Source organism: Brassica oleracea, chromosome C5 (genome assembly GCF_000695525.1).
Source record: "Brassica oleracea var. oleracea cultivar TO1000 chromosome C5, BOL, whole genome shotgun sequence".
NCBI lineage: Eukaryota > Viridiplantae > Streptophyta > Magnoliopsida > Brassicales > Brassicaceae > Brassica > Brassica oleracea.
The window spans coordinates 957,093-974,074 of record NC_027752.1 but is presented as its reverse complement, the minus strand read 5'-3'; the positions used below and the strand labels follow the sequence as shown (position 1 = coordinate 974,074).

At 38.5% G+C, this 16,982-nt stretch overlaps 4 protein-coding genes across 7 annotated transcripts; 3 read left to right on the top strand and 1 right to left on the bottom strand.

The window, feature by feature from the left end:
• The first annotated feature begins 5,298 nt into the window (after positions 1-5,298).
• Positions 5,299-7,294, top strand: LOC106343161 (coproporphyrinogen-III oxidase 1, chloroplastic). Its single transcript, XM_013782308.1, has 7 exons — positions 5,299-5,958; positions 6,042-6,136; positions 6,216-6,299; positions 6,470-6,557; positions 6,637-6,761; positions 6,846-6,944; positions 7,028-7,294. Exons 1-7 carry the CDS (start codon positions 5,343-5,345, stop codon positions 7,094-7,096), a joined length of 1,176 nt encoding a protein of 391 aa, XP_013637762.1. The 5' UTR covers positions 5,299-5,342; the 3' UTR covers positions 7,097-7,294.
• A 734-nt stretch (positions 7,295-8,028) lies between these two features.
• LOC106292795 (protein NETWORKED 3A) lies at positions 8,029-9,267 on the top strand. Of its 4 annotated transcripts, none has more exons than XM_013728448.1 (3): positions 8,029-8,103; positions 8,197-8,300; positions 8,399-9,267. In XM_013728448.1, exons 2-3 carry the CDS (start codon positions 8,216-8,218, stop codon positions 9,052-9,054), a joined length of 741 nt encoding a protein of 246 aa, XP_013583902.1. In that variant the 5' UTR covers positions 8,029-8,103; positions 8,197-8,215; the 3' UTR covers positions 9,055-9,267. The 4 variants fall into 4 exon arrangements, with proteins under 4 accessions (XP_013583902.1, XP_013583903.1, XP_013583904.1 ...); XM_013728449.1 differs by having other exon boundaries at positions 8,030-8,103; positions 8,192-8,300; XM_013728450.1 differs by having other exon boundaries at positions 8,033-8,107.
• Positions 9,268-10,475: 1,208 nt separating this feature from the next.
• LOC106295568 (RNA-binding protein BRN2) lies at positions 10,476-13,637 on the top strand. Its single transcript, XM_013731501.1, has 9 exons — positions 10,476-10,733; positions 10,851-10,933; positions 11,634-11,685; positions 11,792-11,917; positions 12,007-12,086; positions 12,175-12,354; positions 12,517-12,826; positions 12,917-13,060; positions 13,151-13,637. The coding sequence occupies exons 1-9, from the start codon at positions 10,583-10,585 to the stop codon at positions 13,294-13,296; spliced, it is 1,272 nt and encodes a 423-aa protein (XP_013586955.1). The 5' UTR covers positions 10,476-10,582; the 3' UTR covers positions 13,297-13,637.
• Positions 13,638-13,836: 199 nt separating this feature from the next.
• Positions 13,837-15,672, bottom strand: LOC106295569 (probably inactive leucine-rich repeat receptor-like protein kinase IMK2). Its single transcript, XM_013731502.1, has one exon. It carries the CDS (start codon positions 15,239-15,241, stop codon positions 14,054-14,056), a length of 1,188 nt encoding a protein of 395 aa, XP_013586956.1. The 5' UTR covers positions 15,242-15,672; the 3' UTR covers positions 13,837-14,053.
• Between the last annotated feature and the right edge of the window lie 1,310 nt (positions 15,673-16,982).

The following is a 16,982-nucleotide window of genomic DNA, read 5'->3' as shown; positions in this document are numbered from 1 at the left end:
GGAAGTTCTAACAAAAGCATCCGCCTCAAGAGATAGGAGAGGAGAAGACAGGAGAGACCATACCAGATGAACAGAGGCAGCGACGCTCTGCAAGCCGGCGAGCACTCCAAGCTGAGATCTGACCCAGATCCAGCAAATCAAATCTCAGATCTACAGCTGAAACGAAGCTTCATGCGGAAAATCGACCATACACCACCACGCCAACACTCCGGAGGCTGCGAGCACACACTCTTCGCCTGATTTGAACCCTGGATCCGGCCGCAATCTTAGGGTAAACTAGAGATGTTGAAGCAAAGAGGGGATGGAGAAGCCGATGAGACCGCAAGAGAGGAGGCTGGGAACGCTAAGAGGGCCAGAGGGGTGGCGACCGACGGCTAGTTAAGGCACCGCCGGTCACCGGAACAACAAAACGGAAGGGAGAAACTCGCGGCTAGGTGATTTGTTACGATTCTAAAAGCTCTTCACTTCTTTGATTAAAATTTTGTCTTTAGAATACTTTTGAGTGATCCATTGTTTTCTATTGATCCTGTCTTGGGGTTTGTTTGTGTGATTCAAGCATCTTCAAGGTCCACAGATTGAGAGAGTCAATCAGCCCACCAGATTGAGAGACTCAATCATTTTCACCACCATCTCTACTTTCAGTCCATCTTCCGCACAACCTTTCTTGATCTTTTTGATCTCCATTTGAGGACATGTTCATTGAGTGATTATGTGCCTACATCATATTATGATGAGGACATCAAGTCATCATTAGAAAAGGAGAAAGAAGCCAGGAGAAAACAAATGGAGAACATGAAGCTGAGAAGAGAGAAAAACGCCAATCAAGACATACAGTATAACCTCTTTAAATTAATACTCTATAAATTAATATACACTAAAAAATCTCTATAAAATAATATAATCTTATAGTCCCAAATTAAGTTTTTGGTTCAAATAGTATATCGATAAATTAATATCTCTATAAATTAATAAAAAAAATTATAGTTTTGGAGTAGTTCCAATACCGTTAATTTATAGAGTTTTTCACTATATGTGTAATCAAAGCCCTATATCTTACAAACAGGAGGAATTTATTCATGAAACAGGTTTTGCTGGATTCTACACTCAACAAGAGCACGCAGCGAAAAGGATAAATGGTTTAGAAGATATGTCATTTTCAAGTCAAGGGTGGCCCGACTTTCACTGAGATATCCTCCTTAGAAATAAAGCCTAAATGGCAAAAAGGCTTTGACTAATAGCAAGTGAACATGAGCCAGACCGGCCTGGCCGACTGGTTAATCAACTAACTGGGGCAATTTAGACTTTTAGCATAGTGACTAGGGTTTTGACTAGCGACAGTGAACTATATAAGAGAGGCGTGAACATCCATTTTCAAACATCTCCTCCTACATCTCTATCATTTATCCATTGTGTTCTTCCATGGTCTATAGTTTTCTTTTCATATGGTTTGCAGGAGCCTCCCGAGCTAATCTGAATACAAAAACTTGAGGAAATAAGCCCCAAAGCTCCTGCTAGATTGTGTGCTGCCGTTTGTGTTGCACGTTTGCCTTGATTCTCTAGTCTTTCCTGTGTCAAAAACATGGTTGAATTTCTTAATATGAGCCAAACTTTCTTGTTCATTTTTAAATTTCAATGTACTGTTTTTTTGGCAGTGATGACTAATTTATAACAGCTTGATACGCCAGTTCTGCTTCAGATTATTCTTGATTGAAAAAGCTGTTTTCATTGTCTGAGCCTGTTTTTGTATCTCTGTATCTCTTTGGTCTTTGTCTTTTTAAAATACTGTATTTTTTTCTTGTTTTCAAAATTGGAAATGTCGATGAGGATCTAATCCGATTCTATGAGGTGCAGTGGAGCTGAGACCCTGTTTACAGGGAGAACCCCTTGGCATAAGCTGCAATTTCTTTGAATTCTACGGATTTTACTGAGACTTTCCATTAATACTCATCCTTTTTGGTTTTATTGATTTATAAGATATGAAGAACTTGGTTTTGAGTTTAAACTATAGACTTGCACTTTTATATAGTGCATGTAGTCTGAAAAAACTCATAAATTGCTAGTGCTCTCATCAGCTTCGTCTCTCTCTAATTATGAGACTGGAGTTAAACAAGAACTCTACATTGTTCATCTTAAGATGAAATACATTGGTTTGTTTTGTTGTTTTGTCTGCCTTGTAACTTTTCTAACCTGTTTTGGTGTCTTAAGAAATATTGATATACTTAAATATTGGAGTGATTATTGTTTGAGGTTTAGGGACAATGTCTTTTAGGAAACGTGAGGGTTTGAGTTTGTTCTCTTCTTCCGTGCTCGGCCTCTTAATCAAGTCAATACACTGCTCCCTACTTTGATTAATCCATCGTTTTTAATTAGACGTAAGAAACAAGTCATCTTCAATAAACAAATTGATATATATATATATATATATATATATACAAGCATTATAACGAGCTCAAGTCTCCAGTTAGACTTTACAACCAAACAATCTTAATATTCAAACCAAAGAAGTATAAGTTGGATTCAAATACTAAAAAGACAAGTTCAAATTATCAATAAATATCTCCAGCTTTTGTAGTTGCTGTTGAGTCAAGCTTCCATCCGGATTATGCGTAATCGAGTCGTGTTCTTTTGCTACTATCATCGTCATGTCATTCTGATTAGCAAAACCAGCTTCTCGTTGCTCTTGGTTCGGTAAGACGGTGTTGTTGTTGTAGTAGCTCTCCACCTGAGATGGTACAAGAGGACGCTGTCCATGGTTGTCGTCGCTCTGAAGAGGAGGCATAAAACATAAATCATGCCACTCAGGATCATAGAGAAGACTCTGTAGATCTATATGCTGTTGCTCTTGATCTTGTTGTTGCTGATATTGTTGTTTGATGTCGCCATGTTCTTTCTCTACCATCATCGTCATGTCATAATGATTAGCAAAACCAGCTTCTTGTTGCTCTTGGTTCTGTAAGATGGTATTGTTGTTGTAGTTGTTCTCCAACTGTGATGGGACATAATTAGTATCCCACGAGAGACACGGTTCTTGGTTGACATTGCTCTGAAGAGGAGGAAGGGGAAGAGTGGGTGAATCTTCTTGCTCTTTTCCTTCGTCTAGAATTTTCAAGAGGTCGTCAATGTCAATTGTAAGATTATCATCTGCGCCATCAAAAGCAATATCATCCAATGGATGACGTTCTTGGTTGTCGTTGCTCTCAAGAGGAGGAAGGAGAAGAGGATCTGGTGAATCTTTTTGCTCTTGTTGTTGTTGCTGATGTTGATTGACGTAGCCACGGCCATTCTGATTAACAATATCTTCCAATAGATACTGTCTTTGGTTGTGGTTGCTCCGGAGATGACGATCTACAAGAATATAATCTTCTTGCTCTTCTTGTTGTTCTTGTTGTTGTTGCTGAGGTTGATTGACGTCGCCAGCTTCTTGTTGCTCTTGGTTTGGTAAGACTACGTCGTTGTTGTTGTTGTTGTCGTTTTTCACATCAACCTGATGAGCAATAGGGACATGGGGTTTGAATCTCTCGGCACTATAAAGAAGTCTGACATGACACAAGACCAAATCATGGAACTCATCACCATTCCTGTGAAGGGAATACTCATCCATGTGCCAGTCAGTCTTCTTCTTTTCCAACTCCCCAGCCACGTTCTTGTTGAACACTAGTACCGTCTTGTAACCCATCAACTCCTTGTCTTTCTTCTTTATTTCTTTTCTCTTACCTATTGATTTCCACGTGCCTCCCAAGCTTTCTCCGTTACTCGGTACCATCCGGCTCACGGTCTTGACACCTCTTATCTTCCTCGGAACAAAATAGTACCATTCGTTTCTACTATACAGAGGGTTCGTGTCGTGATGGAGAAGCCACGGCGCGTCTCCGTAGACGTTCAACGTTTTTATGAAACCGCTTATGTTCTTCTCCACCTTGTTCTTAAGATGAAGCTTCACCAACCCCAACTCCGTTGGTAGAAATCGCGAACCAGGAGGATACGTACGCATAGTTATGACAAATAAGAAGAACGAAGGAAGGAATCAATCTGTGCTCTTTGTCTCTATTTTCTTTTGCTGAGAGTTTGACGAATGAGTTTCAGAGAGTGGGGGAATCAGTATATAATTACATGCAGTTTCCATTTTTTTTTATGTCGGTTAAAGGAGATATTATTTTCATTATATCAGATATCTCTATAATATTTTATATTGGTTAATTATAATGTTCACCTTAATGAATTAAATTTATTATTAAAATATTATTATTAATTACTTTTACATAACTTTTTATTAATAGTTGTTTCCAAATCAACTTATTATCAAAAAGGCAATATCTTTATAAATATGTATATATAATTTTTATATAAAAAATTTATTTAATAAAAACGAATTTCCTTTTATAAAACTCAAAACGAATTTTCTTAAATTATAAATAATAAAAATGATTTTATATAAATCAAAATAAATATAATATAAAAAGATAATATCTTTAGCATAAAATTATATCTAAACCCTATAATTTAAGAAAAACTAATTGTTTTATATTATATATCAAAAATATATTATCCAAAAGGAAATATATTTAATATATAATTAATATCTAATTGTCTTATGTGTACAACATGTTGTTTAATGAACAAAAAAAATCTAAATCAAGTTGGTTAAATCAGTTTTCTTATAATATTAAATATCTAATATTTCATTAATAAAAGAAATATATCAAATTAGTAAGAATTTTTTTTTAAAGATATTAGAAAATATATATATGGACGTTCATATCTCTATATAAATAAAAAACTTATTCTTTCAAGTTTGAATCATTAACACAAATATTTTAATATCTAAAATTTTACCTTATTCATAAAAATCATGTTTTAATCAACGTAGAAGGCTATAATCAAGATGTCTCCTCCTTCAATCTTGCGGTACATTAATGGTTCATTCGTCCACTTCTTAAATCTCATCTGTTTCGGAACTTGATCGAATTTCATATTTCATGTTTTGGGTGTCCGGCGTAACCAAAATTTTAACCAATAATTCCAATGGTTTTATTGGACGAAACATAGACTTAGTCGAAAATAAATATCCAAACTGAAACTGAGACCGATGAAATTTATTAATTTATAAAAATTATTAATTTATCGAATATTAATTTATAGAGATTTTATAGTAGTTTTGAAATACTTTTGATAGTCTGGTTTGATTTGGTCGAATCGAAGTCTACCAAATTTTAGATTTGACTGCGGGTCAGCTAGATAACCGGATCCGGTTTGATCAGTGGCTGATGACGACTTTCTTATCTCTCTCTCTCTATCTATCTTCTTCTTCAACATCAAAATCTCCGATTCGGATCAATCCAACAATGGCTTCTCACTCTCTCGTCTCTTCTCCTCATCCCTTAGCTCCCTTCTCCTCTCACCATCACCATCTTCGTCTCCGTCACTCCCCCAATCTCTCCACTCTCCCTTTCCCCAAACCAATCAAGAACAAACCCAATCACTCCCTCCGATGCTCCGTCTCAATCGAGAAAGAAGTCCCCGAAACGGAACGGCCCTTCACCTTCCTCAGAGACTCCGACGACTCCTCCCACTCTTCCTCCTCTTCCACTTCTTCAGTCAGGGCTCGTTTCGAAGCCATGATTAGAGCCGCTCAGGACAGCGTCTGCGAGGCCATCGAAGCCGTCGAAAACGGTCCGAAGTTCAAAGAAGACGTCTGGTCTCGTCCCGGCGGAGGCGGCGGAATCAGCCGCGTGTTGCAGGACGGGAATGTGTTCGAGAAAGCTGGGGTGAATGTCTCTGTGGTTTACGGCGTTATGCCTCCTGAAGCTTATAGAGCAGCGAAAGGCTCGGCTTCGGATCAGAAGCCTGGTCCGGTTCCGTTCTTTGCTGCGGGAGTTAGCTCGGTTTTGCATCCTAAGAACCCTTTTGCGCCGACTCTGCATTTTAATTATCGTTATTTCGAGACTGATGCTCCCAAGGGTGAAAAAGATTGATTCTTTTGTGTGGGGATTGTAGAGTTGTTAACAGTTTGATTGATTTGGTGTTTTTTCGTTGAAGTGTAGATGTTCCTGGAGCTCCGAGGCAGTGGTGGTTCGGTGGTGGTACTGATTTTACGCCGGCTTACATCTTCGAAGACGATGTCAAGCATTTTCATTCGGTATTTCTTGCTCTAAAGATATGAGCTTTGTGAGTTGATGGAGTTTTGACTTTATATAAGCTTGTCTTTCTTGTTGTAGATTCAAAAGCAAGCGTGTGATAAATTTGACCCTTCCTTCTATCCACGGTTCAAGAAGTGGTGCGATGACTACTTTTACATCAAGGTGCGTCATGTAATTTGGATACGTTTTTTGATAATCTTAGGCATTCATCGAGAACAGTTCTCAACGTAGTGCTTAGGAAACAGCTCAGAGACTAGGAGTCTTTTTTATAAGCCTGTTGTTTTGTGTGTGGAATTTGAAAATGTTGAGAACTCTTTGATCTTTGCTTGCAGCACCGTGATGAGAGACGAGGACTTGGTGGGATATTTTTTGACGATCTTAATGACTATGATCAGGAAATGCTTCTGAAATTCTCCACTGGTAAATTGACTAATTCTCCAAAATGATGATGTTAGTTTTCTTGGTTGACTAATTTTAGTTGATTTGGGTTTTTTTACAGAATGTGCGAACTCAGTGGTACCAGCCTATATACCTATAGTAGAGAAGAGGAAAGACATGGAGTTTACAGAGCAGAACAAGGCATGGCAACAGTTGCGAAGAGGAAGATATGTCGAATTCAACTTGGTAATATATATAATCAGTCTCATCTCCTGTGAATCCTTGGCTAATGATCATCTTATGTAATGTTACTTGTAATGGTTGGAAAAGGTATATGATCGTGGGACGACGTTTGGTTTGAAGACGGGAGGGAGAATAGAGAGTATTCTTGTCTCTCTTCCGCTCTCAGCGAGATGGGAGTATGACCATGTAAGTTCCTTTCTCATTTGTGAAAGACACACTAACTCGTTCGGATATAACAAATGTTAGTAACGGTGTTTTGTTGGGTGCAGAAACCGGAAGAGGGAACCGAGGAGTGGAAGCTGTTGGATGCTTGTATCAACCCCAAGGAGTGGATATAGCATGTTTTCTATTGAGACTTGAGTGATGTTGTTTCTATTGTTTCTTGTTTGTTTAGTGGATTAGATTATTGAAGAGATGAAGGATTTTGTAAGGTAATGTGCATGTTAACATGCGTCTGAAACGGCTACCAAGACAAACTTAGGTGATGCGCATGTTTACCAATGCTGTATTTTCACAAGTGACATGTTTGACTACAAGCTCCAATCTAATTCAACTCGTTAAAAGAGGGAAAAAAGATACAAACTGCTTAAAATTTTGAAGTTGAGGCTTGCTGAAGAGTGTACAGCTAGGGTCAAACAATCCAAGCTTAAAACAATTATGGCACATTAGTGAGTACTGTTTTTGCCCTATTGTACTTGACGTGAATTTAACAATTATTCAAAGCCAGGATTAGTTACTTCTTATTTGTTAAAAAGGAAAATAAAAAGATAGAATTGTCGTCTTCTTTTTTTTGTCGTCAAGATAAAATTGTCTTATTGGGAGAAAGAACAAAATAATGAAATTCATCAATACATATTTATTTTAGTTTATTGTTTTGGTCCTACTCTTTACAGTAACATGTAAAGTTGCGGCAAAGAATTTATCGACCGTTGCACAAACACCTTTTGCGTGTAACGCTCGTCACGGCCCACATGGCTTCGTAGGGCCCATTAAAATAAATTTCGTCCCTATCAACTGAATACAATTCCAAAGCTACCCTCTTTGTAGTTTCATACGTATAAATATTGAGGGGTGAAAACGTCATTGAGTGATACAAACAGTGTTATTGATGCCATGTCATCCGCCGCTTAGATCTCCAGGGGTATCTATGTAAATGCAAGAATCTGTCTGTTTCTTTAATGACTACACATGGCAACATGCTATTGGATAGAGAGTGATGTTTAGTGATAAATAGAGTACATGCCTTTAAAACTGCTCTCTCTCTCTCTGTGCTACAACAAAATCGTGAAGGCGAAGGAGAAGAAGAGAAGAAGAGAGAGGGAGGAAGAAACGGCGCCGTGTTGAGGTTGGTAATTTCCGTGTCTCTGTGTCTCTTGGCTTCTCTTTTCTTCTGTTGCTGTCTGAAGATTCTGTGTTTTGTGTTCTGAGTGGAGATAAGACTTTAAGAAGAGTGAAAGATGGTGATGGATTCATCAAAATGGTGGTGGATTGGAAACCACAACACGACAAATTTCTCTCCATGGCTTCACACTACTCTCTCCGGTAACTTCTTCATCTCTTTCCTCAATTTGATTCTGTTTATGTCTATAGTTTCCAAAGGTATTAACTTTTAACTGTAATTGTAATTGTAATTTTTGAAGAGTTGGATGAGAAGACAAAGGATATGCTGAGAGTGATCGATGAGGATGCGGACTCTTTCGCCGCGCGAGCTGAGATGTATTACAAGAAAAGGCCCGAGCTCGTTGCTATGGTCCAAGACTTCTACCGCTCGCATCGCTCCTTAGCCGAGAGGTACGACTTGCTGAGACCTTCCTCTGTGCACAACAAACACGGCTCAGAGAAGAGTAATCATGAGAAGTCATCAACTTGGGATGAGTCTTCTTGGTCCGAGGCTTGTGAGACTCATGACGAGTACTACGCTGAGTCCGAAGTCGATGACGGTGAAGACAAATGGGTTGACGACGATGAAGGTGAAATGGACGGTGGAGATTATGGGATGATGAAGGAAGAGGTAGAGAGGCTGAGGGAAGAGAATAAGGTTTACAGTGGGATTGTAAGGGAGAAAGATGAAGAGAAGAGAGAAGCTATAAGGCAGATGAGTTTAGCGATACAAATGCTCAAAGAAGAGAACTCAGAGCTCAAGAGATGTGTTTCTTCCGTCGTTTCTCAGAGGAAGCAACAGATGTGGAAGCCGTTTGAGTTTAAGAAGCTTGAAGGGTTGTTTGGGAGAGTAGTGGGCAACTGGGTCGTCCCAAAGACAGAGTCTACCGCTTCCAGAGAGCTCATGACTCTTTAAAAAAAAAGAAACAGAGAGGTCTGTGTGATCAGAGCAACTTTCCCTAAATATCTTTGTACTATGTGACATGTAGGGTATACTCGAGTAGTCAGTGGTAAGGCTTCATAGGATTATAGTTATAGCTAAGTCTATGCATGTTTGTTTTACATTTTGATGTAGTTTTTACTTTGCTTATTTATTCGTTCTTTCGTTTGGAAATCATTTTTTTGTTCTTTTATTTTGAAAGTTCTTTTCCTTGTGTGTACTTGATTATTAATTACAGTAAGCTTGTTATTTAAAAGTCTCTTGGCCATTATTGTTTAGACTCGGGCAATGCTCTATGACATACTGTTACATACATAGAAACAAATGGGGTTTTGTCCAAGATATAAGATAAGTCCGACCAGAAAACGAGCAATGTGATGATCACATAAGATGGTATCAACAAATAAGCATATGACAGCAACTTATAAGTTGACTCTCGAGGATATAAAGAAACGTCACTTTTACTCTGTTTTTCAATGGTGTAGATTCAGTCGAGAAGTTAAGATTAACTACTAGCAGTCTAGCATCCGGCCGTTTATGCAAAGAAGCGAATACGACCTCATTTTTTTTCGTATGCTACAGAATAAATGTTTTAGAGAAAGTAACAAAAAGGACAGAAGACTTGCGAGTAGACTTGTATGTCGATTGATTTAACATTATTCTGTAAAAGCTAGCACGTTACTAAGATTGGATATACATTGATCTAACGGCTATATAAATTATTTATTTATATGTCAGGCAAATGCATTATGCAAGTCTTGATAAATTTCTAATTATTTTATTGACGTCTTCATAAAGAGATACAATTAAAAACATTATCATCTACTTATACTAATCATAGTGGAGATTAATTTAGACGATATCATGCTAAAATGAGCGGCAATGGTTAGTTTTTGTTCCTTCTCAATTACTCAATTACTTATTAATGACAAGTTCAGACAAAATCCCTTAAAAAACCATACAACCAAATTGAGATCCAACTGGAAGTGGTTTAAGACTAGTTACGTCTTAAAAACGCTATTGGCAAGGACGAATTCGCACACATGCACATACACGGAAAACATGCGGGGTCAAAACTTAAAAGCTTGAATAAAGTCAGTAGTCTTTTTGCGAAACTCGATATAATCTAAGAACGTAATCACACCAAGTTCTATTGCCGTTGTAGACACAGTCTGTCATCTTCTTTACGTTGCCAGCTTATTACACACGCACTCCATGCTAAAATGGTTATTAAAACGCGGGTGAAAGGAAGGATAGTTTGGTAAATTCAGCATTACGAGCTCTTAATTCAGACAAAACAATCCAAAGTGCTCGTTCCCTCGCATCCTACAGCTGGTTTTAATAATTTACTAATTACCCACCAACGTGACCATATTTAGTCTAATCCCAACTTTGCCACCCAGAAAGACGAAATCACGCGCAATAAAAAAAGAGAGTAAATAAATATTGAGGAAGAAAGCTGTAGAGAGAAGAAGACGACGAAGTCAAGAGAGAGAGACAACACATGGCGGAGGAGAATGAAGAGAGGGTGAAGCTGTTCGTCGGACAAGTTCCAAAGCACATGACGGAGGATCAGCTCCTCGCATTGTTCCAGGATTTCTCCATCGTCCACGAAGTCAACATCATTAAGGATAAGATAACGCGAGCTTCCCGAGGTTTTTTTTTTTTTTTTTTTTTAAACAATTTCTTCCTCGTTTAATTTTTTGAAATTTTCTTTTAAAGATAAGTTTCTCTTTGATTTCTTGAAATCTATATCTCTACTGGAATGGTAGGATGTTGTTTTCTGATATGTCCTTCAAGAGAAGAAGCAGACAAGGTGGTCAATGCTTGCCATAACAAGAAGACATTGCCTGGGGTGAGTTTAGTTTCACCATTCTTAATTTCCATTTTCCTGTTTGCTTGATTTTCTCTTAATTTTTCCAGTGTGATGTTTCCAGTACTTGAAATAAATTGATCTTTTAGTTGCACATTTTTCAAGCCGGTTGGAATCTCGAGATTGCTTCTTTTTAATCTCTTTTTGTCTCTCGATCTGCATTGTACTTCCCCCCACCCTTTTGGTACCGGATTCGGTTTTGGTTGACCAAAAGCTGAGAGCACTGGTTGTTGGAATCTGATGACATAGGTTTTTAAATGATTTGTAGATCGTTTCTTCAGACCCAAGTAAGCACATTGTTTCACTATAGGTGCTATCTACGGATCACTAACCGTGCAAGATGGAAAATCCGTGGTTGATAAACTTTTGCTTTAGTTTTTTTCTCTTTTCTAAAACTTCTTATTGATTGGTCGCTACTAAAAATAATATTATGTTGAGCGCATCTTAGGTGAGAACTTGACTCATCTTTGATAATAGAGCAAACGAAACTTTGTATTTAAAAAATAAGGTTTCATCTTTGGATCCATCCCTGACCTGTATGTGAAACATTAGGATCCTTATCTGTCATATACACTCTTATAGCTCTCTCGGATTATAATTAACATTTACTTCCTAATATTATTTTGAGTGATTTACACCCTAGGGCCACCTTATTATATTTATCTGTCAATATTATTTTCAGGCGTCTAGTCCGTTGCAAGTTAAGTATGCAGATGGAGAGGTTGAAAGACTAGGTACGCAACCTGCTTCTGATTGATGGTTGCAAAATGAACATCTGCATAAAATGATTCTTTTTTCCTGAAAAGTTGCCGCATTTTAATAAATTTACTTGCAATCCAGAGCACAAACTTTTCGTTGGTATGCTTCCAAAGAATGTCTCTGAGGCTGAAGTCTTATCCTTATTCTCCAAATACGGAACTATAAAGGATGTGCAGATTCTAAGAGGGTCTCTACAAACTAGCAAAGGTATATCATCATTTTATTGTATACAATTAAGCTATATTTGTATGTACCAACGTTTTGACAACTTTCGGGTTCATTTTGATTTTTCTTAGGCTGTGTTTTTCTGAAGTATGAGTCAAAAGAACAAGCGGTCGATGCTATGGTGGCCATTAACGGAAAACATATAATGGAGGTGTTTGCTTATACAACAACTTCAGACATTTTACTTTATAAAGACTTATATAGAGAGTGACAACATCTTTTTATTTTGTTTCCTTTAGGGCTCGAATGTTCCTTTGGTCGTCAAATGGGCAGACACAGAAAGGGAAAGACAAGCCCGAAGACTTCAGAAAGCTCAATCTCATGCTTCCAGACTGGCTAACTCTGATCTGCAAAACCCTTCTCTGTTTGGAGCCTTACCAATGAGTTATGTTCCTCCTTATAATGGATATGGCTATCATGTAAGTTCTGGTTCTCTTATCTAATCAGTGAACGATGTATCACAAAATCACCTGGGAAAACTGCTTATCAAAACAAAGATTAAGTGACTTAAAATGTTTTTATTTTCCTCAAAGCTTTTATAATGTGATTACTAGCCTTAAAATATCTATACTCTATAACAGGGACCTGGAACTTATGGGTACATGCTACCACCTCTCCAGGCTCAACCTGCATTTCAAAATGTGATTTCACCAAACCAAGGTACCAATAACGCATTGCAAGGAGCCGCTCTGACCGAGACTATTCCTCCACGTTTAGCCCCCCGTAGGAACTTCCCTCTGCCTATTGGAAATTACAATTATCATGGTCTTCAGTATCCAATGGCGTTTCCTAGAGGGATGATCAGTCCTCGCATCCCTCTAGCCACGGTGTCAGTGCCACATGGCATTTCAAATAATGGCACATCGACACCTCCCTCCCTCCAAACTGAAGGTTAGTTTAGCCCTAACCAAAAACATATATGAATTTAAAACAAATTATTCCTTATGCGTTTGACACCTAAAACAATTTCTTGGTGTTCAGGACCGCCAGGTGCAAATCTATTTATCTATAACATACCTCGGGAATTTGGAGATGAAGAACTTGCGGTTGCATTTCAACCATTCGGTAAGGTTGTAAGCGCCAAGGTTTTTGTAGACAAGGCCACTGGTGTAAGCAAATGTTTTGGTAAGAAAAATATCATTGACAACCTTCTTCCCCCAGTACTTTGTATTAGCGGTTAAAATTATAAAATACATTCATTTTCTGTTGCTGCAGGATTCATTAGTTATGACTCACAAGAAGCTGCTCAAAACGCCATTAACACGATGAACGGTCACCAATTAAACGGTAAGAAATTGAAAGTTCAGGTTAAAAGAGAAAACGGCACACAACAACAGAGTAGCAAACCCGTAATCAGCTGAAAGATCATCACCATCCGCGGGCAGGAAGGTCGGTTAACAGCAAACCGGTTTAGACATTAAAAATTTGGATGGATGTTGGATGAGGTTAAACTGGAGTACAAAAGTTGCTGGCCGTTATTAACATTTGCCAATATATAAAAAAAAAGCCAAGTCTCACGTGGGTCATGAACCACTCAAAAAGGCTGTGTAGCTTGCTGCAAAGGGTTCTCTTCCACTTACTTTTTCATTTTCCTTAAAATCGCAATACTACAATTTGTAATTTATGTTTCATTGAAAAGTTCATCTTTAAATCGTAAGATTTATTAATCATTAATACATTCAATTGTTTATCGTGATCATTTTTTTTTTTGTTTCAGTTTCATATTTTTCTTTAAATAATTTATCAACGAACTTAGTAGTTAGCCATTGATTTTCAGATTATTTGTTTCTGTATACAATATTATCCATGAACAAACACTCTTTCAATTAAAACTGATACATCATTTTTTTTTCAATTTTAACTACGCAAAAATAGATAGATTGTTGAGACAATATACTTCATCGTCACATAACTATAATCTTTATTCGAAAGATAGTTTTACACATTGAAACTATCACCTTAACCAATAAACGAATCGTTTCTCTTTTTCTCCTTTTTTCTTTTCAACACATTGAGGCTCTGTGCCCCCCAAAAAGCAAAATCTATAACAAAAAAAAAAATTGAAGCGAAAAACCATATAATATAACATTATCATCATCAGAAAGCGTAATGACGAAATTATCCGCGCCATTCGTTGCATTGCGTAGTGGGCCTAGTCTTCTGTGGGCCGGCCTTAAGCGGACACGGCGTCTGCAACGGAGGAACCATGCAGTTATACTGCAGACACAGCGAGCTGCTCACAGGGATCTCCGCCGTCGGACTAATCTGTATCCCCGTCAAGAAGTTATGCTGCAGATACAGCGTCTGAATGCTCGCCGATAGCAGCCTATCGACGAAGCTCGCCGGTACTTCTCCCGTGAACCGATTGCTGTTTAAGTAGAGATTCTCGACGCTTGAGAGAAGCGGAGATATCCCGCCGGAGAATCGGTTGTAGCTGAGATCGACGGTTGGGATCGTCACTTGATTCGCCGGCTGAATCGAACCGTAGAAGAAGTTGCGTTGTAGTTGGAGGTTCGTGATCGGGAAGGCGAAGACTCGACCGGGGATTGTACCGGTTAACCGGTTTAAACTGAGATCGAGGTAGTTAAGCTGGTTTAACCGGATTAAAACTCTGTCAACCGGTCCGGTTAGTTGATTCCAAGCGAGTGATAGATACTTCAGAGAAGAAGGGAGAGACGCGGGAGAGATCGAACCGGTGAGGCTGTTGCGTTTGAGATCGATTCGGGTTAGCGATTGCGAGAGAAACGGAGGGAGTGATCCGGTTAAGTGATTGTGGCAGAGAATCAAATTGGAGAGCTCCGGTAAGGATCCGATCGACGGAGAGATAGTTCCCGTGAGCTGATTGTAGCTCAAATCGAGCGTTCTGAGACGGCGAACCTCGCCGAGACTCGCTGGAATCTCGCCGGAGATGTAATTCCGGCTGATTGCGAGGAAACGGAGGTCTTTTAGCTGAGAGATTGTAGCTGGTAGAGCTCCCATGATACGACCGGGGACGATGGAGAGCTCCGTGAGAGCAGAGAGTTTGCCGATAGCTGGGTTGATTCTACCGGATAAACCGGGTGAACCGGCTCTGGGATCGCCGAGGTTGAGAGAGATCACTTTGTCGCCGTCGCAGTAGACGCCAGCGAAGCCGCAGGGGTCAGAGGTGAAGTCCCACGAGTGGAAGAAATTGGAGCCGGGCAAGTCGTGGAGAGATTTACGAATGGCTTGAAGAGACAAGAAGTCAACAGGGTCGAGCATCGCATCCGCGAAGAAGCTGAGCTGAAGGAGAAGCATCAAACACCAAATCAACTGAGAGAATCTCATCGTTCTTGTTCTTGTAAGTGAGAGCTTCAAGAAACAGAGACTGTTAATATTATATATACAATAGAAGTAGAGAGACAATCTGTAAAGTGGGTTTTATTTTCTGCTTTCTCGTGAGAAGGCAAGTGAAGAAGTTGTGGGAGGTGTTCTCGTGGGAGCTTTAATAGGGGGGGAGATTATCAAAAGAAGAGAAAGATTATGGCTTGAGAAGGAAGCCAAAAACAAGAGGTGAAATGAATATTCTCCGTCTTCTTCTTCCTCTTTACTCGTTTTCTCTCTGCTTTTTTTCTTTCTTTGTTGGCTTGTGATGGAAGACGATATTGAAACTAATAAAAATCTGACAAGAAAACAAAAAAAAATAATGCTAAATTAAGAGAAAGGTTAAACATTTGGGTTGTGTCAGTGAATACATGAAAAAGGCGTTTTCATCTGGGGAACAGGTAATATGTAAAACGGCTGTCCGAGTCTTAGCTTCGGACATTAACAGATCATCAATAGGTTCGGTGTCCAAAGCTCGGTCTCGTCACGTGACTTGTGTGTGCGTTTTACAGTCTCGAGTCACAGCTTGGACAAGTGAGAATTCCGTGACACGTCAGATTTATTGTTCGATCATTACTTTTGTTTTTTTCTGGATTTATATAACATCCAAGGACAAAAGCAGTGGTTCTTGCTTAGGGTTTGAAGTGATTCAAAGTCGGTGGAGATCTCGGTGATCGATGGAACTCGCCGGCGTGAAGACAGTGCGGTGAAGAACGGTTATGGGTTCGTTGGAGGCTTGTCTGTTTCCAAGCTCCGACGAACGCAAGTTTAGATGGTGATGCTCTGGCGGTGTAGAGGCAGAGGCGGTTAAGTTGAGACGGTTGCGACGCGTGTCGCGTGAACGGAGCAGATCTCTCCACGTGTCTAGCCTCCTTGACTTGCTATCCGATCAGGTCGTCCAGTTTCTGGGTCTGGGCCGAGGGCCCATTTAGTTTTTTATTTAGTCTGTAGTCTCTTGTGCTTTAAACCGTTTTTTGTTGTATTCGGGTTTCAGCCGATTACTGGGCTTGGCCCATTTATTTAATTTAAAAAAAAAAAACATTGACTGAAAAAATACATATAACATCCAAGGACATGCTTTTTTTTACAATATGAATTTTTATAAAGTCATATATATTTCTTTATATTATATAGTAAAACAGTAGTATTGTATTATTATGCTAAGAAATATAGTTGGTTATTGGTCAATGTAACAGATGGAAAGCTTAGTCAAAAAAGCAAAGAACAGTCCTTAAATTTTATAATAAGTGTTCTGTTCTAAGTTCTAACTAAGCCTGAACACTGTACTATCCACTTCCAACAAATTTTGCAACCAAAAGGACTTTTTCTTGGGTTCACCCCCTAGGTTCACCAACTAATAGAAAGTTGTCATTTTAGATCTAGTATCTTTTAATTAAGGAAACAAAATAACTTGCCAAATTATATTATGCTTTTAAAATAAAAAATAAAAAATTAAATAAATAAAAATAACAATAGTTCTAAAAAAATATTATTTAAAAAAAAAATATTTATTTTTAAGATTTAGAGTTTAGTGTCTAATATTTATAATTTATAATTTATCCAAATGTTTAGTGTTTTTCCAAGGGTTTAGGGTTTAGGATTAGAGTTTAGGGTTTAGTGTTTTGTTGACAACATGTTTAGTGTTTTTCCAAGGGTTTAGGGTTTACCTAAGGATTTAGGGTTTACCCAAAGGTTTAGGGTTTAT

Excerpts from the sequence above, each read along its gene's own strand:
- LOC106343161 (XM_013782308.1), top strand. The coding sequence starts at position 5,343 with ATGGCTTCTCACTCTCTCGTCTCTTCTCCTCATCCCTTAGCTCCCTTC. Across the intron at positions 5,959-6,041 it reads CGAGACTGATGCTCCCAAGG|ATGTTCCTGGAGCTCCGAGG; the intron begins GTGAAAAAGATT and ends GTTGAAGTGTAG. Across the intron at positions 6,762-6,845 it reads GATATGTCGAATTCAACTTG|GTATATGATCGTGGGACGAC; the intron begins GTAATATATATA and ends TGGTTGGAAAAG.
- LOC106292795 (XM_013728448.1), top strand. The coding sequence starts at position 8,216 with ATGGTGATGGATTCATCAAAATGGTGGTGGATTGGAAACCACAACACG. Across the intron at positions 8,301-8,398 it reads GCTTCACACTACTCTCTCCG|AGTTGGATGAGAAGACAAAG; the intron begins GTAACTTCTTCA and ends TAATTTTTGAAG.
- LOC106295568 (XM_013731501.1), top strand. The coding sequence starts at position 10,583 with ATGGCGGAGGAGAATGAAGAGAGGGTGAAGCTGTTCGTCGGACAAGTT. Across the intron at positions 10,734-10,850 it reads GATAACGCGAGCTTCCCGAG|GATGTTGTTTTCTGATATGT; the intron begins GTTTTTTTTTTT and ends CTGGAATGGTAG. Across the intron at positions 10,934-11,633 it reads ACAAGAAGACATTGCCTGGG|GCGTCTAGTCCGTTGCAAGT; the intron begins GTGAGTTTAGTT and ends TATTATTTTCAG.
- LOC106295569 (XM_013731502.1), bottom strand. The coding sequence starts at position 15,241 with ATGAGATTCTCTCAGTTGATTTGGTGTTTGATGCTTCTCCTTCAGCTC.